The 24515-nt window shown below is 36.7% G+C and overlaps 2 protein-coding genes across 4 annotated transcripts; both read left to right on the top strand.

Annotated features, from left to right (window-relative positions):
• Positions 1–697: 697 nt before the first annotated feature.
• Positions 698–19736, top strand: mamdc2a (MAM domain containing 2a). 3 transcript variants are annotated; one of them, XM_082168669.1, is made up of 14 exons: positions 698–844; positions 1032–1151; positions 5856–6106; positions 6768–6852; positions 7529–7666; positions 7860–8116; positions 9794–9887; positions 12209–12355; positions 12557–12822; positions 14822–14918; positions 17464–17619; positions 17713–17966; positions 18160–18244; positions 19160–19736. In XM_082168669.1, the coding sequence occupies exons 1-14, from the start codon at positions 814–816 to the stop codon at positions 19219–19221; spliced, it is 2043 nt and encodes a 680-aa protein (XP_082024795.1). In that variant the 5' UTR covers positions 698–813; the 3' UTR covers positions 19222–19736. The 3 variants fall into 3 exon arrangements, with proteins under 3 accessions (XP_082024795.1, XP_082024796.1, XP_082024797.1); XM_082168670.1 differs by having other exon boundaries at positions 1035–1151; XM_082168671.1 differs by lacking the exons at positions 18160–18244; positions 19160–19736 and having other exon boundaries at positions 17464–17615; positions 17713–17920.
• Positions 19737–20106: 370 nt separating this feature from the next.
• On the top strand, positions 20107–23774 carry LOC309498136 (myogenesis-regulating glycosidase). Its single transcript, XM_082168668.1, has 4 exons — positions 20107–20297; positions 20371–20412; positions 21408–21831; positions 21935–23774. Exons 3-4 carry the CDS (start codon positions 21551–21553, stop codon positions 23706–23708), a joined length of 2055 nt encoding a protein of 684 aa, XP_082024794.1. The 5' UTR covers positions 20107–20297; positions 20371–20412; positions 21408–21550; the 3' UTR covers positions 23709–23774.
• The last annotated feature ends 741 nt before the right edge of the window (positions 23775–24515 follow it).

Consider the following 24515-nt stretch of genomic DNA (forward strand, 5'->3'; position numbering starts at 1 on the left):
GCTGTTAACAATTCCAAGTTTATTAGGCAGGTTAGAGAAGACAATGTTCCTAACATAAAATCCCATTCCCACCATGTATAGTGTACAAACAAAATGACTTTTTTTGCTTTTAACTTCACCAGACCACTACATGAACCACGCACGTACTCCTGTGCTGGTACTTCCTGACCTTGCCAGTGGTTTGGTACAGTTAAAGACGAATGTTCCATTATCTCATGCTAATTTACTTCAAGGAAAATTAGGAGAAAAATGACATCCCGATTCCCTACTACTCCAGAAATGAGAATAGAAATTGTCCTGAAATTGTTCATATAGTCGTGCTCAAAAGTTTACATACCCCTTGGAGAATCTGCAAAATGTTAATTATTTTAACAAACTAAGAGGGATCATACAAAATGCAAGTTGTTTTTTATTTAGTACTACCCTGAATAAGATATTTTACATAAAAGATGTTTACATATGATAAGACAAAAAAATTGCTTAATTTCATTAAAAAAAGACCCCATTCAAAAGTTGACATTGATTCTTACTGTAATAGGTAGCTACTGTGTGTCGTTACCTGCATGATTAGAATCAGACCTATGTCATTTCTGCAGACGTTTACACAGTGGCAAACTCTATACTTAAGGGAGATCCATTGCCTGTACTGAAATAGAAACCTCAACAACCACTCCCTCCTCCCACTATCTGTTCAGCACTGAGTCGAGAGTCAAGCATGGAGAGTGATTGCAGCGTTCGCAGTCACGCTGCCGTACGCAATCTGCGTTAGTGGAAACTTCACTCTTCCACTCCAGCATCCCTGCAACTTTCGCCATGAGTTTGCTTCACTTCTCAACCCTTCTGGGTAGGTCACTTTTCTTAATGGAAAAAACTGTAATTGTCTGTTTGTTGCTGAATTGACTTTTTATACATCTATCCCAGATAGGCTATAGCTATTATATATCTGGGATATTATAACATATTATAACACAGCGAATTAACTCTCGTTGATATGTTAGTTTAGTGTTTATCTGATGATATGTCATCCTCAGCAGTCGCTCTTCTAACGCGGGCTCAGACGCAGCTTTTGCGCGGCTCGTGCAGTTTTGACGCGGACAGCTGCGGCTACACGTCTGATCCAGCAAATGCTGCCTGGACCATCAACGAGGAAGGTATGAGAAGGGTTCAAGAACTTTTATATGTAGCCTACTGGTTTGCCAATTATTCTTTTTCTGCCCTAAAAGTGTCTGGCCATCAGAGACCGCAACTTGTAGGAATCTCAAACTTAAAGGGATAGTTCATCCAAAAATGAAAATTCTGTCATTAGTTCTCACCCTCATGTCGTTCCAAACCAGTAAGACTTTCGTTAAACTTCAGAACACAAATGAAGATCTTTTTGATGAAATCTGAAAGCTTTCTGTCCCTCCATTGATATGCAATACTACTTTGACACTTCAAAAAGTTTATTTGAGATCGTAAAACTAATCCATATGAAGTCCAAAATGTTCTGAAGACTCACAATTGCTTTATATGATGAACAGATTGAATTTAGCCTTTTATTCACATGAACATTCATCAACTTATGCAGAACGTTTGAGCTTTTGCAAGTTCCAATGAGGTTCATTCTTGTGTGTAACGCAGCACGTTTGAGCTTCTGCAAGAACCAATGAGGTTCATTCTCATGTTATGCAGCACATTTGAGCTTCAAGAGGTTTGTTTTCGCATTTGATTCCTGCTTCCTGCTTAGCTACTGTTCGGACGCTCTTGCTTATTTCTCCGCACTTTGCTCTTGAGCTTCTGTTTATGTTCGCTGATCAATGTTTATATGTGAATAAAAGCCTAAATTAAACCTGTTCATCGTATAAGCGATTAAGTCTCTTCTGAAAATTTGAATCCATTAATCCATTCATATGGATTAGTTTTACAATCTCTTCATGAACTTTTTGAAGCGTCAAAGTGTCAGTTGCGTAGATGTCAATGGAGGGACAGAAAGCTCTCAGATTTCGTCAAAAAGATATTTGTGTTTCGAAGGTGAACGAAAGTCTTATGATTTGGAACAACATGAGGGAGAGTAATTTTGGGTGAACTATCCCTTTAGGATTTTTCCAAAATCATTAGCCTGAAAAAAAAACAGCCTTAAAGTCACTGTGAATTCAAAATTGACAATTGTTGTTGATAAATGAAATGAATTATCTGTGCACTTAAATTTTTTTTTAAATGCATGTGTCCTTGTAATCTTTAATCAAGATAACTTTCCCTTCCTCTTGCAAGGACATCTCTTCTCTTTGATGATGTGTTTATAGGCGTGAGGTCTGGACTAGTGCTTAATTTGTAAACTATGATGTCCCGGAACAATGGTGTGATGGATCCAGCAAGTTAGTGGGGTAGGGAAAGGTAACGGAACATATGCGCAATCAGTTGGGTTTCCATACAACTTTTTTACTGCCAATTTTGAAAATGCGCATATCCTGAAAAGAAACACTTGACATGCGAATAAACTCTCAGAATTAAAGGGATAGTCCTCTCAAAAATGAAAATTCTGTCATTCACTCACAATTTGAGGGGGAGTAAATAATGACAGAATTTTCATTTTTAGGTGAACTATCCCTTTAACAAATACATTTAATTTACTAGATGCCGATTATCTTGATGATATCTTGCGTAAAGTAAAGACATCTTTAAAATAGTTCATGTAACTCAAATTCTTCATTAGAGTCCAAAAAAGTATTCTCATCGCTTCTTAACATTAAAGGGATAGGCATCCAAGATGTAGGTGTCTTTTTTTCCGCAGTAGTTTCAATTTTGATATTTTTAGGTCAAACCGTTCTTGTCTGTCAGTCATGTAATGCAGGTTTATGGTCACTGTCTCAAAGAGAATGCACAGAGTCCAAATTAAAACAATTCCCCGTCGTCCAAATTAAACAATTCCCCATCGTAAGTACACATTGATGGCCTAAGACACGAAACGAGCGGTTTGTGTGAGAAAACGAACAGTATTTATATCGTTTTTACCTCTTATACGCAGCCATGTCCAAGTGATCTGATCTGACATGTACGCAGACTGGTGCATAGATATATACACACTAGATGTCGCCTTGTCTACGGCAGTTCATTGGAACGGATGTCTTTAAGGCGACATCTAGTGTATATATCTATGCACCAGTCTGCGTACACGTCAGATCAGATCACTTGGACATGGCTGCGTATAAGAGGTAAAAACGATATAAATACTGTTCGTTTTCTCGTTGGACTCTGTGCATGTTCTTTGAGACAGTGACCATCGACCTGCATTATATGACTGACAGACAAGAACAGTTTGACCTAAAAATATCAAAATTGAAACTACTGCGGAAAAAAAGACACCTACATCTTGGATGCCCTTGAGGTAAGCTAAAACTTACCAAAAATTTATTTCAAAGTGAACTATCCCTTTAAGGTTAAACCACTGGAGTCACATGGACTATTTTAACGATGTCTTTACTACTTTTCTGGGTCTTGAAAGTGGTCGTTGCGTTGCTGTCTATGGAGAGGTCAGAAATGTCTTGGATTTCATAAAAAATATCTTCATTTGAGTTCCGAAGATGAACGAAGGTCTTATGGGTTTGGAACGACATGAGGGTGAGTAATTAATGACAGAATTTTAATTTTGGGGTGATCTAACCCTTTACGGCTTGATGGTTGTAATCTGCACTTCACTGAGTGAGCCTGCTCTACATGACAGGGCATTATCTGATCTCTGTTCATTGGAACCAATGATTTCCATAGATTATTAATTGCACACTGGCCAGAGATGTTTCACAGATCATGCGTGCTACAACTCTTCTCAGTCCACCATCTCGCAAGAGACACATGTTGCAGGACAGCTGTCATGCTATACCTTGCATGTTACTTGTCTTTGTATTTACCTTAATATTATTGTACTTTAAGCACAATGAGCACTTTCCATAACTGTACTTTTCGGCGCTCTGTTCTAAAAATAAGCTTTGTTATCATTACTTAAATTTTGATTCTGTCTTCTGCCAAAAACTATGATGGCTGGTGAACAACTGGATGGGCTCAGCTGTTCTGGGGAAAACAGAGGAGATGCTTTAGAATGACTGTTGACCGAAGTATGATGAAAGAAGTGTAATCCAGTGAACATACCGTGGGCAGTTGTCTGGTGTCTCCTGCTTTTGGAGTGAGTTTTTCCCCACAGGTCAATAAAACAAGACTGGGCAATGTGTCTCTGTTTGGTTTCCTAGACTACACTGACTTTGTACTGGAAACACAGCAGAGACAGGCGTCTTAGTTTTAGGAAAATGAAGGAACTTTACTAAATTTTTTAATGAATGAATTCAGACAATGATCTATTTGTCATATAACTTTTATTTTATTTTACAAAAAAGATGTAGGCCTGTGTTACTGTGTATCAGTGTGCCCACTCTTTGCTATGATAATAGCATAGAAAACAATACCATTAAATAATACCATTTTGAGCATTAATCATATTCATTTATTAAATGTACAGGCAGCCAAAAACTATAAATGTAAGAAAACATTTCTAGAAGGAGTTGAGATGGAAATTATGAGAAAAAAACTGAATCTGGGGATCTGCTAACCTTGTTTCTCCAGACATTTTCAGCAGCTGTAGAAATCATTTAGGCATTTGAAGATGAACAGCAGACATTCACGGAGTTCATCTAAACATTTAACCCTTTTTCTTTTTAAGAAACAGAAGGAGGTGGGCTACTTCCAGCCATTGAATAACAGCTGCTGCAGTGAGTTTTGAGTGTATAGCGAGACTTTATCCTTTATTTGTTTCTTCACTAAATGCACTATAGTGTACTTTGGTTTTTAAGCGAACACTAGGTTAATCCCAAAGTATATTTCTCTTCTTTTTTTTATTTTTTATGTGAACACTAGGGTATGCATATAGTGTGCGTGATTTCATCATCAGGATGTTTGAATTAAGATAGCGATTTGTTTTACAGTAGAAAAAGAAACAACACCAATATATTTCCACAAAATGGGGGCTAATTTCAATTGACCTTACAAAAGACATGACTTCACTATTTTAAACACCTACCTCAGAAGCTGATGTCATGGCTAGAGAAGTGGAACATTAACGAAATGGTAGTTGCTCAAGGATTAAATATATGACATCCCAAAAGAGGGACAAACCAAAGTGTAGAAATTCTGTGTGTTTTTGCAAGAGGTCATAAAGAGAGAGAAAAAAAAAAAGGCATTGTTTTCATCTGGCACCTGGAATGAATCACCATGAGAACATCTGGAGGTATCAGTGATCACTGAAGCTAACGGCAGCAAACACACTTTTACATCATGTCGAGGTTTGATGCAGTTTAAACAAGAGGAAATTGGATACGTTCACTACGTATATAATTACTTTACTTCTGACAGCTGATATTTCTTCTATAATAAACTGTTTCAATGTCAACGTAACCTATTTCTGTGCTCTAAACAGTCGCTTTGTTAAAGTCAGAAGACTAAATGGACTGTTAAATTACCATTTGAGTATCCCATAAGTCTCCGTTTGATGTGATTGCATGCACTTTATTTTGGAGAACCTGATACGGATCACACCTGTTTTTTGACACACAGTTAAAAATGGTGAAGCAGTCGCCAATTCATTTCATTACGTTTTTAAGAGGTTTCTGTTCATTACTGATGACCCCGTGAGACCCTGGATCATTAGATTGATTGATTTGACTTCCAGGAACTGAAAACCCAGATCCATTGTTTTATCCTGCAATGAAAATAACAGGACTAAATGTAAAATGAATGTTACATTTTGGAAGTGTTTCTATTCTGTTCTTAGACTTCTGCATACATTTCTGTTCTCACCAATATTGAAATTATGACTCTTCTGTTTTTTTCAGGTCGCTTCATCACAGCAGATTCGTCATCTTTTGGTGAGAAAGAAAAGTATGTCCTGGTCAGCCCAGAGCTGGAGCTCAGAGACTGGAGCTGTATGCGGTTGGTCTATCAGATCTCAGGCTCAGGCTCTCTTCAACTGCACTTGCGACCCGAGGGCGAGAACTTTGACTACGTGTTATGGACGGCGGAAAAACCCTCAGACAGTTGGCTCATTGCCAGCGTGGACCTCCGTAACATGTCTGGGGCTTACCAGGTATCTAGCTGACATGGCACAGTCACTTCTGTGTTCGAATGCAAAGTAATTCAAGGGGGGTGTGTGTGTGACATATTGTAGTCGAGACTATTCATAGTTTGCTAGAGAACCATTAGCTTAAAAGAGAGTTTGAGTGGAGCTGAGTGAACAAAAGAGCCCTTTGTAAATACTACAGTGGATACGTCTCTCCCTTGATCAGAAAAGCACTTGTACTACTACACAAATAGTAATTCAGTGTTTTTGGGAATTACATTTGGAAAGACAGACTGAGCGTAATACTTGCCCTTTATAAACAAAGGAATAGAAATTGACTTTGTTTAATAACAAGTGTAATGAGTTATGACTGGAAAGAAAGTGGATCTATTATGCTAGTTTTGACTTGAGATGTGTGATGTAAACCTTCTGATGTTATATTTACTCTAAAATTAGACTGTGTGTAAAACTGAAGCTGTGTTTGATTTATGATTTATAGAATCACTGAAAGAGAGTGAAGAGGTTGTTCCCTGTCATAATGAGTTAGATAAAGATTGTTTTATAGGGTTTGGATAATAAAAAAAAAAAATGTGTCTGTTGAATCGATAGCAATCGGTGCATATTTAACTGTTGCAGCCCAAACTGTTTCATTTCTCTTTGTTTATTACTTTTTGACTTTTACTTTTAGCTATTATTTGAGGCTAAACCCAGCAGAGGAATGGGAAATAGCGTTGCTGTTTTTGAAATACACATCATCCCTGGATACTGTATAGGTAAGTCTTCAGATTTTATACTCTTAACAAGTACAATGGACCACACCATCCATGATGCTTTAAAACTTCCAAACTTTGTGCAGGAACACCATGTTATGCTAATTAAGTGGTTTTACTTTTTTTTTTTGTCACGCCCTGCTTTGAAAGTAGAAAAACTTCTGCACCCCCCTTAGTGTAATTTGATCTGATTTAATAATAAATGATGCTTACAACAAACAAAAGCATGAAGCATTTAGTTCCAGCTTTATATTTTGAGTAATATCACTGAATAACAAAAAAAAAAAAAAATAATAACTGAGCTTTTTGTAGGTTCTGTAATTTGTGTGTGTGTGTATCCAAACCCATTTGAAAGGTATGAGGGACGAGAGGATGATGATTTTAGCTGTAAACTCAGAAAACAAGTACCATAACAGTCCATAACATTTATGTGCTACATTCCAAGTATTCTGATTTCGTTTGATTGCATTTTGTTAAAAAAAGAATGAAATAGTTATTTGTTAAAACCCCTTGCAAGAGCATCTGAAAATAAGACACTGCACACAAACCTCATTGGTTAGCAGGGTAGATTTGAATGTACCTTGCTATACCACCACTCTTGACTCTTTGTGCTAATGCAGTTATACATTCCTCCCCATTCCCCAAAACATGTTAATAATAATCTATAATTTCTGTTCAGAGTGCAACTTTGAGGAGCATCACTTGTGCGGCTACAGTAATCAGTGGAATCCCAATGTAAACTGGTATGTGGGTGGGAGTTTGGCCCGGGACCCTCAGTCAAACCTTCCAGATGATCACACCATGAACAATGAAAGAGGTAATAATACAGACTGACAGAATAGCTCCACTGCACACGTGCAAGAGCTGGAATGAATCAAACCAGGCTCTCCAACAAGACAATAGCTTTTTTCAACCAACAATTCTCTTGGTTTGGAGCTTGCTTACTCTTCTACCCTGAGGAATGTGCTTTGTGAATCCATTCTTTGTTTAATTTTTCCACTCTGAACTAGGTCACTACATGTATGTGGACTCGATTTATGCTAAAAGGTTCCAAGAGGTGGCCAAGTTGGTGTCACCAATGACTACCGCTTCAATGGCAGGATGCTTGTCGTTTTACTATCAACGGGACCAAGCCATTGGGAATTTCTTCTCAGTCTTCACTAAGGACCAGCTGGGCCACTATGAAGAGATATGGAGACCTGATGTGTATGCAACCTCACATTGGAAGTTAGTGCAAGTGGATATAAAGGCACCACATCCTCTAGAGGTCAGTGAAGTTTTTATGTATCACAGCACTGGGAGACAGATTTTGAGAGACAGTATGGTGACATTAAACAAAAACACCACTTTAGATACAAACTATATGGCAACAGAATAAAAAATAAAAAAAAACATTTTAAGGTGCATTTAGTGCATTTAGTTTCCATCAAAAAAAAAAAAATCCATTTAAACAATTCAATTGCTGTTAATTTAAAATAATCTCTTATAAAGTAAAATTAAACACAACAGTTATTTTAGCCTGGGATAAATCCAGGAGACCTTTTCTTCACAACTTTTTGCTCATGTTCTGCACTACAGGTCACAGCAAATGCATGAACGGAACGCAGTACAGAACATTCACATGTTGACACTATCCATATGTAAGCTTTCTACCTAATATATATTACAAGTTTTAACTACCCAAAACATACTAAAGCCATTTGCAAATACACTATCATGGCTTAAGAGCTGTAGTTCCCACATGTATATACAAGAACACTATCCTAACAAGACTAGCACCTATTTATAAAAGGGGTCTATTGCACGGTTAACATATATAAGACGTTGTGCAGACTTATGTCATGTTATAGATGGCAAGTTTAAGTCAAACAATTATGAATTAATGCTCTATGAAGGGTTCTTTACACCCTCTATATAAATATATTTTGAACTCCAGTAGATGAATGGCTAACACTTATGCAATAAATTTCAATAATAGATTAGCAGATTTTTGTTAATGTACATTCAGTTAGTAACGAATGTCACTAGCTTAGACTAATATTCATATTATGACATTCGTAACTAATTGGAATATATACTGTCGTTCAAAAGTTTGGGGTTGGTATGATTTTTAAATATTTTGCTGAATTTTCTGCAGCCAGGACTTCAGTCTTCAGTCTCACATGGCCTTTCAGTATTATTGTTTTGAATCTTATTGTATTTCTATTATTGTTGAAAGCAGTTGCTTTTTTTAAAATATTCTTTGAATAGAAATATATACATGTATGTGTATAGTCTTTAACAACCAATTTAATGCATTCATGGAGTATACGTTTTTGCCAAAAAAAAAAAAAAAGAAAAACCTCACTGACTCTTTACCTTTCAAAAGTTTGGGATCAGTAAGTGTTTTAAAGGTGTATATGTTCTGTAACCAAGTCAAATATAAATAGTTTTACTGAAAACTGACCATATAAATGTAATCAAAACTTCTTTGATTATGAACTGTAATAATTGTAATAGATACCTTTGGTAATTTTCAAATATAGTTCAAAGGTTGATCTATTTCAAACCATACATAACGTCATCTCTGTACTGGGGAAAATGGGAGTGTTTATTTTGCATCTGTAGGAATAGTATAAACATGAAGTGAAGAGCTAGCGCTATGGCTGCCATGTTTGAGTGTGAGCAGCCAACTCTGGGAGACAATGTAAATAATGAGAGTGGGAGTGTGTGTGGAGTCTGGAGATTCTCTCCAGCAGATGAGTTCACCGTCTGAAGTGTTAATACTAATGCACCACTTTTTGAACCTTTTGAAAAATTGCTTTTACACTGAGTTACAAACTAAATCCATTTAAAACTTTTTCAGTTTTCAAAATTAATTAATCATTTTGGTTCACTATTGTTCCCTTCATGTTGGGTACTTCATTTGTCTGATTTAGATTGATTGGTGTATTTGGATTACTAGGTGGTGTTTGAGGTGGCGTTCAACAGTGCCCGAGGTGGATATGTTGCTCTGGATGACATTTCTTTCTCATCAGAGTTTTGCCACACAGAGACAGGTCAGTGCGGTGCTGTTGCATAATAAGCACTAAACGCGACTTATGCAACTGTGTATAATCCCAAACATCACAATACAGCTGTTTACAGAGCTCGAAACCACTAGCAAGTTTTATGGTTTAATTTCAACAGTCACTGTAACCTGGTAAACACTCTTTTGTAGACATGTCTTTTTGTTTGGGATTCTGTAGTCACTATTACTTAAAGGTACAGTAAGCGATTTCTGAGAAACACTGCTGATATTTGAAATTGATACCCAAACAAACAGAAACACATCCCTCCCTTCATTGCTCCCAAAATAACGAACATGCTATGCAACACAGGAATTGGCCAAGTATGGATGAATCAGCCTTGATTCAACAACAATAGCAAACTGTACCTCAGCCAGGGTTCCCACGGGTCCTTGAAATCCGGGAAAGTTTGTGAATCTGAATTTTTTTTTCAAGGCCCTGGAAAGTTTTTGAAAATAAACATACATAGATACAGGTCCTTGAAAGTGCTTGAATTTATTTTGTGCAAGAAGTTTTCTGGAAAAAATGTCATATTATTTCCTCCGGTCCGCTAATGTGTTATTTCGCCAACACTTCGTGGCCTATGCATACTAGCATGCTTGATTTACGTTATTTACGCACATTTACGCGTTACGTTAAGTGTTTCCGGCGTGAGGTACTTTGTGTTGTACATTGTTCACGCACGCACAAAACTTATAGAAACTTTTACTACTTTTCATGGTATCATGCAAAGGTTAATATCAGATCATTTTAGAATACTGTATAGAATGTACTGAATATTCTTCAGTTTTATGCAAAACAGAAATACAACAAATAGAATATCAGATCTGTCATATGGCCAAAAATAAATGCCAAAAAAACATGAAACAAACCAGTGTTACTCACGTATCGAGCTGAAACAAAGCAACCTCGGCGTCCATTTTCAGGCCTTCCTACTCTCTCATGTCTCTCCAGATCTAGAAAGCTTTTCCAATATTAACGGGGGTCCTAGCCCTTGCCTGATCGTAACCCTTCTTCCAATTGTATTCCTCTGACCTTTCACCTCTTTGGTAATATCTCAGCCTTCTCTCTTTCTATAGTCTTTATACAAAATTTCTCTCCTCCCCCATCATGAGCATATGCACCCCTATTTCTGATTGGCTGCAAGAGTTTTTTGGTGCTCGGTCTGATTGCTCAATCCACTTCGTTTTTTTTTTCTCCTATGTACACAGCCAGGACTATGTACAAGCACAATTTTTTTAAAGCATGCACACAGAACAGATATCTATAAAATATTTATGGTGTTGATTTCAGTTTTCAAACAACATTTCTCAGAAATCAATTACTTTAACCCTTAAATGCATGATTTTTTGCCAATCATTATTACATATTCAGTTTTATTTTTTTCACTAATATTTGATTGCGTTCAGTACTTGCTCTGCAGTAAATCGCTGAACCATTTTAAGTTTTGCTGATGATACTTCCTGTTGTTTTGTTTTCTGCCTGCGGTAACTATGAGTGAAATGTCACTTCATCATTGTGTATCAGACATTGTCACCTTGTGGAGTAAAGGTGAATTGCACTTATTCAGTCATCAGAGACTTTATTGTTGTTGTTTTATTGTTGTGCAGAAAAAATATACTGTTACACACCTCGGGTCATTAGCAACCCTATACAATTTTTACAAAAAATGGATGGGAAAACAGGCATTCTTTTATAAAAAAAAATTCTTGTCATATTGTTTATAATTAATTGATTGATGAATATTAAAAAGTTTGGTGTCTAACTTTAAAACATTTATGAGGAAGAGGGTAGTGAATGACGTCCCGGGTCACTAAAGACCCGAGGTATGCGTTTAAGGGTTAATACTTAGGGTTTATCTGGACTAAAACATATTAACACATATTATGAGATTTAAAAGAAACTTATTTATGTGTTTCAGTGAATCAATAATTTGACAGTAATTGTTGAATAAGTGAAAGGCATTTAGGATAAAAAGTCCCCTTGAATAAAGTTGCCTTTATGTTCAAAACAAACGTCTTACCTTTTACAAAATTGTTGCTCCACCAATATTCAATTACAAGAAATATATTTTTTCACCATCATATACTTTGGGATAGAAAGTAGTCCCATTTTTTTTTCAGAGGGGCCTTCAGTTTTGAACCCTACAACTTAAAACAGCCTACAAGTGGCTGTTTAAAAGGAAATTTTCTTGTTGTTGTCCTGTTATAGCAACCACATCGACTTTCCCTTTAGTCAGCAGTTTTACAGAAAGTCTGTGCATGTGGGAGATGCTCATGATGTGAGTCTGTTTCATGTGACTCATGTTTCAGAGCCAGCGTTTGACCCTTCTGTTGCAAACTGTGACTTTGAGGAGGGGCTGTGTCAGTATTATCAGGAACAGACCGGAGGTTCAGTGTGGAACATGGTCTCTGTGAAACCAAATGTTTACCGCATCGGTGATCACACCACAGGCACTGGTGCGGAAGTGAGACTGTTTTTTTCATAAAATCACCAAATTTGTGACATATCATATATTTACATTTACTAGCTATATGATATTTTTATGCACATTTAAATTTAATTGATCAGTACTCATAATAAATAACTGTTAATATGAACAAGGAACCATATGACTATTTATTTAAAATGTTTCTTATGTCTGTCGATTATATCCACAGGGTCTTTTCTGCTGACCAACACTCGTTATTCCTCGCGTCCAGGGTATGTGGGTCGTCTTTTTGGACCGTCCCTGCCAGGGAACCATAAATACTGCCTCAGGTTCTACTATGCCTTGCATGGATTCATGAAATTAGATAATGCTCTGGCTCTCTATATCTATGATGAAAACAACGTAGCTCAGGAGAAAATTTGGACCGTGTCTGAGAGGTCTAGAGATGTTTGGACAGAGGTGGAAGTCACCTACTTAAAGCCCATGTCTACGAAGGTAAGTGTAAAATGAATGGGTTGTTGGTAAATACGGTATGTGTTTCTTCAAGACTGGGTTCTGTTGATGATCATGGCTGCTTTTAATTTTTTATATACTGTATACACCTCCGTTCCAAATTTTAGGGTCAGATAAACATTTTTAAATAAAAATAAACTTTTATTCCACAAGGATGCATTAAATTAGTCAAAAGAGAGAGTAAAGATATTTATAATGTTACAAAAGATTTTTATTTTAATAAGCACAGCTGTTTTTAACATTGATAATAATAAGAAATGTTTCTTGAACACCAAATCAGCATATAGTATTAGAATGATTTCTGAAGGATCATGTGAAAATTCAGCTTTGCCATTAACATGATTATATATATATATATATATATATATATATATATATATATATATATATATATATATATATATATATATATATATATATGAATATATAGTTTTTATGATTTGTAATATTTCACAATATCGCTGTTTTACTGTATTTTTTTTATCAAATAAATGCAGCCTTGGTGAGCATAAGAGACTTATTTAAAAAACAGTTGAACAGTTGTGTAAATTGTGTGATGATGAACAGCATGAAGGTTTAAGTGTTCTTCAGATTAGAGGTGATAGAAGGACATTGTCCTGAATGACTAGTACAAATTCAGTTTTAATACTTTTTTATTTTAGTAAAGTATTTTCCTGTCACTTCCAAATGATAAGCCCTAACAAATCTTGTCCTGCACTTTGGGTCACACTGTGTGTGAATTCCTGTTGTAATCTAGAGGGATCTCAGTTCTGATAACTGTCAGATAACTCCATCTTTTTAATGGAGAGTTTGTGGCAGGCAAACAACATCAAAACCCCATTATCAGAGCTTCCATTTGTGGAATGTCAAAGCCATTTAAGAGAAAAACCACAGAAAAATCTAAGTGTTTTAAATTGAGTTCTGTAAATGTTAAATAAAAATAACGTTGGTTATGAATGGTCTCTTTTCAAATAATATTAGAAATTAACTATTCAAGTAACTCTTAAAGGTACACTATGTTTGTCCCTCTAGTGGTTAAAAAAAACTGCATGCATTTTGCAGAAGAACATTGTTTTGGTTGTGCTTTGGTTCTGTGTGGATGAATATGGTGATCCTACTGCTCATAAAACATTCACTACTAGGCTTAAGAGATATTAGTAGTTGTTTTGATGGAAATTGGAAAGTATCTCAAGCTGCCTAGCTAAAGACGTTACTGTGCATACCCATTATAAATTCCAGCCCAGTGCTACAACAATAATAAAATTATCCTTCACAACAGATAACGCTTCACAATGAACTCTGTTAGAGAGCTACATATGGCAATTTATCTGTTCAATAAAATACCTTACTAATTCCACGTTGCTTTTACATTTGAAAATCCCTGAGTTCTCGCCATCTCCAAAAAGCAAAGTTAATGTTGATTCTTGTTTTATTACGAGCTGTCGCGTTCTCTTTTTGCCAACAGACTTTCATGTAAAAAAAAAAAAAAAACGGCTGATTCCTGGAGGTTTGAGATTTATAGTGCTTCATGTCAACCTTTCTTGTTGTGACAACTAACCTATGCCACTCCCACACCATAAATGCATCAAAGTAGCTGGAGCAACTTTTCTCTAATTACAGATGATGAGACGCACACATGCGAATGACGTATGTACACAATTCCCAGCTAAAAAAACAACATCCCTATAGGTCTAAAATATAAACACTTATAATAGGCTTACCACAGTGAATCAGGGTAATACAAAAACACACTTTGGGAGAAGGATTGATGATGTATTGATTCATTATTTAAATTTTGTTCATTTTTTACAAAATAAAAGTTAAATAGTGTACCTTTAATTAATATTTAAGTGACCGTTTTTGCTTTGTTATTGAGTAAAATGATGTGCTATATTACAGGAGTTTAGGACTACTCAAACTTTGATCTCTCTATTTTAGCTTTATTTGTCATTATGTAACTTTTTATTAACTTTCCTTTAAGGTAGTATTTGTCAGCATCTGCAGAAACTTCTGGGACTGTGGACTTGTGTCTCTCGATGACATCTCAGTGACCCTTGGAGACTGTCGGGTTGCTACAGGTTTGCTACCCTTTTAACAGCGAAAAGACCTATTCAGATGGCAATTGTGTTACATGGTTAAAGTTAATTCCAGCTTTTTTCCCTTTTTTCTCCCACCATACAGAAGGAATTTTAACCATCCAATTCAAAAACCATCCAAAAGAAAGTTTTCACTAGAATTGTTTTTGACCAATACTTTATTGTGCTTTTCTTATGAACAAAGTTACCAGCATTAACACTGACAAATGTTCACTGACTTAATTGGAGGATATAACTGATAACAAATATAAAATGGATATACACAAGAGAAACAGATACACATACATAAAGAATAATAATAATAAAACTATATACATAATGTTAGAGATAGATGATTTACAGGCAGAAAGTGTCTGTTGAAATAAAGATAATTAAGGTGTCTATTAAAATAAAAGAAGAAAAAAACCGGCATTTGCCTTGATCTACATCTTGGTGTACTCTCTTATCCTATAACTTTAGATCACTTAAGTTTTAAAAATAGAAATCAAGAAATCAAGCTGTCATGAGTTCGGTTCCAGTGCATAATAGTTGTAATCTTTGCTCTTGATTAAGGCAGTGGATCGCTCCAAACGAACAATATCTATAAAATAGGGCAACCATTGCTGTTTTGACAAAGAATTAGGAGGAAACCAAGAACTAATGATAGTTTTATTGGCAGCTGTTAAGAAGCTGCAGAGAAGAAAGTCCATTTTTGATTTAAAATTAAGGTTACAGAGAAGATATCATTAAGAAGGAAAATACATGGCACAGGATCAATTGTCAGTTCCAAAAGTTGTGATAGAACAGCAGAGAGTTTAACCCAGAAGTTGAAGATCGGTGGACATTCCCAGAATAGTTGGAGAAAGCTGCCAATTGCCCCAATGTTACATTTGTCACATACAGGGGAGGGAATAAGTTTCATTCTAAAACGTTTCAGAGGTGGATAAATTCTGTGGATTGATCAGCTGGTGGGCAGGGATTTTAGATTAGACAGAAACATTTTACCAAATTGTTTCCCAATCAAAACTGTGATCCTGCGCTCCAAGCTCTCTGTCCCAAATTCAGGTAATACCCAGAGTTCCACATTTCTCCATGACAAGACTACCATAAATAATAGAGACCTTGGCTGTTTTCCCCTTCATGGATTCAAACCAATGAGCCATGGGGTGAGATGTCAAAGGTCTCTCCCAAGGAACTCAATAAGCCTTAAGTGAAAATTCAAGAACCATGAGAATCCAGGTAGATTATAACAAGACTGCAGATCCCGGAATGTCCTTAACCCTGTGTCCTCATAAATATTCTCTAACGTGTTAATGCCTCTATCTGACCACAGCGAAGAAGTATGGTTTCATGTCTCGTAATAGGTAATAATTGTTCCAGATAGCAGACTGCATGCAAAATTTCGATTAATAATTAACATAATATTTTTGCACCAGATATATCATACCATACATATCATGTAGATATTGAATTAGCTATAATTGGGCCAAATTCTTTAGAGGCTTTTTAAAGTTTGATTCCTGAAAATAGCACATCCTGCAATCTATGAGGAGCACAATCTTTTTCTTTTTTTTACAAAGGTCACTTAATAATTGTGGTGAAACATCCTCTAATGTTGGAAAATTTCAAATAATAAATGTATTTATCATGTATATATTTCCACATGCTCACTTTAATGGAGAACAACTAAATATATAATGTGTGCCTTTTCATTCATATAAGCGTAAAGAAAAAAGTTATGCTTGGTATTGGTTCTTTCTTTTAAAGGGATACTCCACTTTAAAATGAATATTCTGTCATCATATACTCACCCTCATGTTGTTTCAAACCTGTATGAATTTCTTTCTTCTGCTGAACAGAAAGGAAGATATTTAGAAGAATGTCAGTAACCAGACAGTTTCTGGTACCATTGACTTCCATAGTATATATTTTTTTCCTACTATGGAAGTCAATGGTACCAGAAACTGTCTGGTTACTGACATTCTTCTAAATATCTTCCTTTCTGTTCAGCAGAAGAAAGAAATTCATACAGGTTTGAAACAACATGAGGGTGAGTATATGATGACAGAATTTTCATTTTAAAGTGGAGTATCCCTTTAATAATAAAACTGACTCATAAGGGTTAGTCTAAAACTGTCCCCATATTGAGAATTGTCCAAACGATAACATGGTGTTTGACCCAGTTGTGTTGCTTTTATGGAAGTGAAACCCATGACTTGTAAAAGATTTAAGCAACTGATTGCTCTATTAAAGGGTAAACTCTATTAGGTTGCTTGGCAGAAGTTACTTGTCAGTTGTGAGCATGTTTTAAACAATGTGGCTTAAGTAATGGGCAAGGCCCTCGTCTAAGGTTTTTAAATATTCTGTTTATAGGCATATATTCCAAGGCAATTGAGAACATCTGCCCTCACAAACATAGACATTAAATGGGCAGTGCCGGCTGCGGTGAATATAAATAGACAAGCTTTTAACCATTTCACTCACATATAGTGTGGTAATATGTACTTTACTGTCCTAAAACAGGTCAACCTTTTTGTGCTCTGTTTAGGACCCTTAAATCCTCCTCCTGGACACTGTAACTTTGAAACTGGGGACTGCGGCTACACTCAGAAAAAGAAAGTTAAGAAAGGACATTGGTTGCGGATCAGGGGACAGACACCCACATCTTACACAGGACCCAAGGGGGACCACACCTTAGGGGTAGGTGAGTCAGATTTATACTTCAGCTTGAAATGCTTTATTAACTGCTGATGTCATGAGACAGCGCACACTAAGTCTTCCCTGCTCTGACTTCAAGGCTACTTCATGTACATTGAGGCATCTCACATGTTACCCAAGCAGTCAGCCCAACTGATGTCCACTGAGCTGAGGGGTTCGACCAGCCCTCAGTGTCTGATCTTCTTCTACCACATGCATGGCTCAGGCACTGGCACTCTGAGCGTCCTGCTGCATAAGGGGGACAAGGAGAGATTGCTTTGGACAAGACAAGGAGAACAAAGTGTGTCCTGGATGAAAGCCACAGTGGATTACGAGTGTTACACAAGGCATTGGGTTAGAAACACGCTCCTACTCCCTTTCTTGTTGAAAAATGTCTTTGAAAAAATAATTTTATTATGTTCACATCAAAGCAACCATTTGATCACTGAGAAGATGGTGCTTGAAGTGCCAGGACACTGATTGAAGGTCACTGTGTTACTTTTTTTTTGTATGAGAAATAAAGTCATGTGTCCCTAATTGTTTGCAGATTATATTTGAAGCCATTAGAGGATCTTCAGTGAGGAGTGACATTGCAATCGATGATATTGTGTTTAAAAAGGGACCCTGCAAAGGTGAGTGAACAAAACTTTTTAACATAACGACAACACAATGATTTTTAAATATATTTTTTAATGACTACCATGTCATAAAAAGATCAAATTATCTGATATTTTAGGAGAGTTATTGACCTTGACACAGTCATAAGCGTCTGCAGGGGTCCTCTCTATGATGTCATTTCCTGTTTTACATTTTTTCCTGCATATTTCTGCATGTTGGTTGGACCACGTGTAATAATAATAATTGTAATGATAATATAGTAAAAGATTATACCAAAAAAAAATCATTTTAATATGATTTATTCTATATTAAGATATCAGGACAGTTGTATTACCCCCAAACAAGATCAAGATGAAATTCAATGAAATATTAAAGACATGGTCATAATTTTTTTTTTTTTTTTTTGGTTTATTAAGTCATTGTATATGTGTGAACTGCATTTTTAGGTATTTTACATTTATATTTGTATTTTAGATTTTATTTTTGTATATTATTAAACTTTTAATATTTTTGAATAAATTCATATATAGGATTAAAAAACATCCCATCATGGCCCCACACATTCTTGCTCTAAGATTTAATTAATATGAATGGTTTACATAAATGTCTTCTTGTGTGCTGTAGTATGTGAATTTAAATACATAACCTGAAGTTTGAACAGGAAGACGTCAGTGATTCATGCATCGCCTCATCCTCAGATTGTTTTATTTGATGTATTGCAGTAGGTTGTGTGAGGTCAGTCTGCACTGCAGTAAAAGGCAGGTGGTTTCTTCAGGGAGGTTCTCATTGGAGTTTGTCTATGGAGGGATAACATACTGTTCCTGTAGTTATCTGATTCTGTTTACTGAGAAAGCAGTAATATGGGACCCTGTAAGAGATATGTTGTTTATACTGTGCATAACTCTCTCTTTCTTTCTCTCTTTCTCTAGATCCTGGAGACAGTGTCCCATACTCAGGCTTCTCTGAAAATTTTAATGAAATTGAGTACTAAGCGATTCCCAGGCTGATATATTTTCATTTGTGTGTCACTGGGGACAGGGAGACTGGGAGAGAGAAAAGAACATTTGTTACCTAGACTCAACAGTGTTCTGCAGATTCTGGCCATGCATGACTTTCATGGAAAGACACACGTTTCATTGTTCCTTATTATAGGTGGTATGATGTGTCTATAGGTCTTGATATAGTCACTATGATTGTTTATTTTTTTTGGACCATTGAGACAGTTTGGGGATTGTCTTATTTTTGTGTATTTTGTGTAAGGAATATCAGAAAATACTTTTTAATTTTTGTAACGTGTTGACATTGCTTAGCGGCATGCTGCTGGGTAGCAATTTTCAGTTTCTGTTTGCTGAGGTGAATGTTTTCTTATTTGTTTTGACACTGATCAGTGTTCCAGAGTAAAAGCTTGTTTGGACTAATGGCAAAGTTCAGGTCATGGGTTGTATACATACAGTACATTCTCACTCACAATGTTACATTTATTAAACAACTTTTTAAAAATGAAAATGTCTTTGTCAGGTCTTGTATATTCCCATCAGAATCACAATACTGCAAACTCTTTTGCCATCTCCCATCAAACCATCAAGAAATACAAGAGAAGCTGTCCTTTTAAAATTTTGATTTACAATGATCCGTTTTGCGACGTACATTTCCTCTTATTATTCACCGCCATCTAGTGGAATATGTGTGTTATGGAAACCATAAAACCTGGTTGAACCAATACTAGCCAGATTCTGGGAAAATACAATTATAAACAATGCTACTAAATATTTTTCTGTCCTATATACAGAGATTTCGTGTTTGCTTTCCGTAGTTTTATGTTATCATCAAATAAAAGACTTACACAGCTCACAATACTACATTACCCATGATTCACAAAAACAGGTCGAACTTGCTTTTGCATTCATGAACGTTCAGCAAGAGCATTTTGACCGACGTGTTGTCCTAATGTCGTTCTCAGATTAAGGTTATTTCTTAAAACACTTTTATGATGTTTCTGAAAAGTTTAATTTCGTAGTCGTTGTGTAACCCGTTTCAGAAGATGTTCGCGAATCCTCAGACGTCAAGGCGAATAGGCTACAGGAACTACAATTGTTGAGTGGAAGTAAAATTTTCACTTATTCATTGTTTTGTATTGTAGCAGGCCTATTTCCTTCCGAATTATCTCATCTGGACACAAAATGTAAGTAACTGGTGAAAATATATTGCTAAATGTATATTTATTTAAGGTGTCATAATAACATATACAAATTAATATTTGTGTTCTCTCAAATGAATACCTCAAAAACTGTAGAATGAACGTGAAATACTATCATCTGAAAGACACTTAATCACTAGTTATCTAGCAGCAGTGTTACTGTAGGCTACTTTAATTTGTCAAGTGATGTATCAGAGAGCACTTGTTAAGTGTTGAAATCCTTTTTTTTTCTGTGATTGGTGCTAAGAGTGATGAGGATGAATCTGCTTAACTAGAACTGCTGCAACTAGTAGCTAATTCCCACAATTACACAACATTGAAATTGTAATTACAATTGTTTAAATTACAGCAGAGACTTTTATTCGGTTGCAAATGTCCATCAAATCCATAAAGAGTGTGCCTGTTACTGGACATCACAACCCTGTATTGGAAACTTTATGTTCAATACATGCCTAGAGGACTATTCAACTGCTGTAGAGTAAAAACAACAGCTTAAATCTGCTTTTGTGTCTCACAGATGTTGAGAATTGTGGATTTCCCCGTGCAGTTTATCATGTCTACAAGGGTTAGTTCACCCAAAAAGGAAAATTCCTTCATCATTTACTCACCGTCGTTCCAAGCCTGAATGACTTTTTTTTCTTCTGCAGAATAAAATTGAAGCTGAAGAATATTGATATTTTGAAGAATATTGGTAACTACATTTTTGTTACCATTGACTTCCATTGGACAAAAAGACAGTAAGACATTTCTCAAAATCTTTTACGTATTAATGAAGAAAGAAAGACAAACATATTTGGAACGACTTGAGGAATGAGTAAATGATGACAGAATCTTAATTTTCGGTTAAACCATAAAGAGGCATGATAAATTGCATTATATTCCCTATACTGCTATATCACTTTCAAACATTGTATTTTTGCATGAAAAGAAGAACTGCATATTTTCATATTATTCCTTTAAAATTGTCTCAATATGTCTAGGCATGGCAAATTTTCAAGTTGTCCTGGCCAGCTGCTGCTTCAACCATGTGCAGCCCATGTGCAGCACCCCTAAAACAGTCTGCTTTCTGCTCATGAGTTAGAAACATTTTACTGAAGGCTGTGTGCATAAAAGTGTTGTAAAGATGTACCAGATTGTATCAGCAACTGTTGGAGATATTGGCATCGGCGCCATGAGCCATTACTCGACACCTAGGCGGAATAGAGTTAGCAGACCAAGCCGCTCTGTGATAACAGCAAGTGCGCTCGGAGTCATACTGGTTATTGCTGCCATGGTAGCATGGTGCTACTACTACGCTTCTCTTCAAAAGGCCAACCGTCTGACGACTGAAAGATTAGACCTTAACAAAGATGGTTTTGTCATCCGAAACCAAGCTGGTGTTGTCATTTTCAAAATGGCATTCAGGTATATTTTTTTTTAAATGTTGTTGTTTATGCTTGTATTTATGATAACTTATATATTTGATTAATTATGATTATGAGTCACAGTGTTTTTCTGTCCATTTTAGGTCTGGAACCCTTGATCTGGACTCGTGTTCGAAAGAGGGACAGATTCTCACCTGTGACAAATCAAATGCGGGGAATATAAATTTCTTCATAGAAACGGTAAAGCCTAAAGACACAGTTGAGTGCTATCGTGTGCGCTGGGACGAGCTAGAGGAGCATCGGTCGGTGGAGCATGTCATGTCCTGCAGTGGATCACATTGGTATGGTGGCGCAGAGACTTGGTCGCAGCATTGGCCAATAGTTTTAAAAGGACAGCAAACACCCAAACCTTTCATTACAGGTGATATCCGTTACAATCACCAGGCGTTTGGTGGTATCTTAGAGCGCTACTGGCTTTCTTCCAATGCTACAGCCATAAAAATTAACAATTCTGTTCCTTTTCATCTTGGCTGGGATGAAACAAACAGAACTCTGTGGTTCCAAGCTCGATACGATGACAGCCCTTATAGGCCAGACCCTGGTAAACCCCATCATGTGACACTCAGCTATCGAGTATGTGTCGGCCTTGACGTCACCTCTATACACAAGTACATGGTACGGCGATATTTCAACAAGCCCAATAAGATTCCCTCAGAAGTTGTCTTCAGTCAACCGATGTGGTCTACAAGAGCTCTAGAAGAAGTCAACCAAGAATTTATTTTAAAATATGCATCTGACATACAAAAAAATGGCTTCAACTGCAGTCACCTGGAGCTGTACGATAGATTTACTAGTGGCTACGGGGACTTTGAGTTAGATCCAATCAAGTTCCCCAATGCTTCAGCCATGTTTCAAAAACTAAGGGAAGATGGCTTCCAGGTTACTCTGTGGACTCATCCATTTGTCAACTATAATTCTGTCAATTTTGGTGTTGGAGTAGAGCGAGGTCTGTTTGTACGAGTGCCTGATAGCCAGCTTCCCGCTTTGGTGCGTTGGTGGAATGGTATAGCTGGAATTTTGGATTTCACAAATCCAGAAGCTCGTGACTGGTATGCCTTGAATCTGCGCACCCTCAAGAATAAGTATGGAGTGGCATCTTTCATGTTTGATGCAGGAGAAACAAGTTACTTACCCCAGCAGTTCAGTACCTTTGTTCCTTTGCAGGATCCCAGTACTTTTACCCGCCGCTACACTGAGATGGCAATACCATTCAATGACCGCGCAGAGCTGCGGTCGGGCTATCAATCTCAAAACATCTCCTGCTTCTTCAGAATTATTGACCGTGACTCTCTATGGGGATACACCTTAGGCCTCAAATCTATAATCCCTACTGTACTTACTATCAGCATTCTAGGCTACCAGTTTGTTCTACCAGACATAATAGGTGGAAATGCATATTCAAACCTCACTGGACTTCCAGATCGTGAGCTGTACATCCGTTGGCTAGAGCTCTCAGCTTTCATGCCAGCCATGCAGTTCTCACTTCCACCATGGCACTATGATGATGAGGTGGTGAAAATCGCAAAGAAGTTCATTGCTCTCCACAAGTCTCTTGTAGCCCCTCGGGTTCTGGAGCTTGCTGGGGAAGTGCTGTACACTGGGGATCCCATTATTCGCCCTCTTTGGTGGATTGCAACAGATGATGAAGCAGCTTACAAAATTGACTCTCAGTTCCTTATAGGAGATGACCTTCTGGTGGCTCCTGTACTTGAACCAGGCAAGCAAGAAAGAGATATATATCTTCCTGCAGGCAGATGGAGAAGTTACAAGGGAGAGTATTTTGACAAAGGTCCCATATACCTTACTGATTACCCAGTGGATTTGGATGAGGTTGCTTACTTTGTGTGGTCAGGATAATTGTAAGTAGGTAGGGGATGGACCCCCCCCAAAAAACCAAGAGTGCTGAATACTGATATCTGCCCATACTATAAATTATTTGCACAATCACGTGACATTTAAATAATTGTTTTTTATGATAATAGGATCAACAAGGTTTATGTGGTACTTTATATGTATGCTGATATTACATAATGCTCAAGAAAAAATACCACAAATTGCGGGTTAGCGGGTGTTTATTTCATACTCTTTGAACAATGGTAGCTTATTTAATGTATAAATTAAGGTATATGTCCATAAAACTGGTAATGTCATACTTGTTTAAGTAGTGGAGTAGTATCATGTACTTGGCGTAATAATCTGTTTGGTTGTAAAATGTATTACCTGTATGAAATTAAATCGAATGTAGCTATACATGTGGAGTCGTTCACAGACCACATATGCAGTTGTTCAACTAATAAAGATCTTCATCGCTGACAAACAATAGGATCGTTTGCCGATTTGCTTTCAATTGACTGTAGGTCCACAGCCACTTCATCCAACTCTCTTGATGTCCTTAAATTTCCTAGTACGACTCCGAGTGAGAAACCGCTTCAAACGGTTCAGTGCGTGCAGGAAACTGAACAAATAATTCAAACTGATTCACACACCAGTTAGGACAGTTTTGACAACTTGTTTGATCAAGTCTTTGAACAGAATCAACTCAAAAGAGTGATTCATTTGTGAATGGGGCATCGCTCATGCTCCCCCAAAAAGAGACTTCTACTCTTAAAAGTGCACATTTTCCAAAAATGTATTCGAGTAAATGTAACCGAGTAAATGTAAAAG

This window comes from Leuciscus leuciscus (genome assembly GCF_965113295.1).
Source record: "Leuciscus leuciscus genome assembly, chromosome: 5".
Classification (NCBI taxonomy): domain Eukaryota; kingdom Metazoa; phylum Chordata; class Actinopteri; order Cypriniformes; family Leuciscidae; genus Leuciscus; species Leuciscus leuciscus.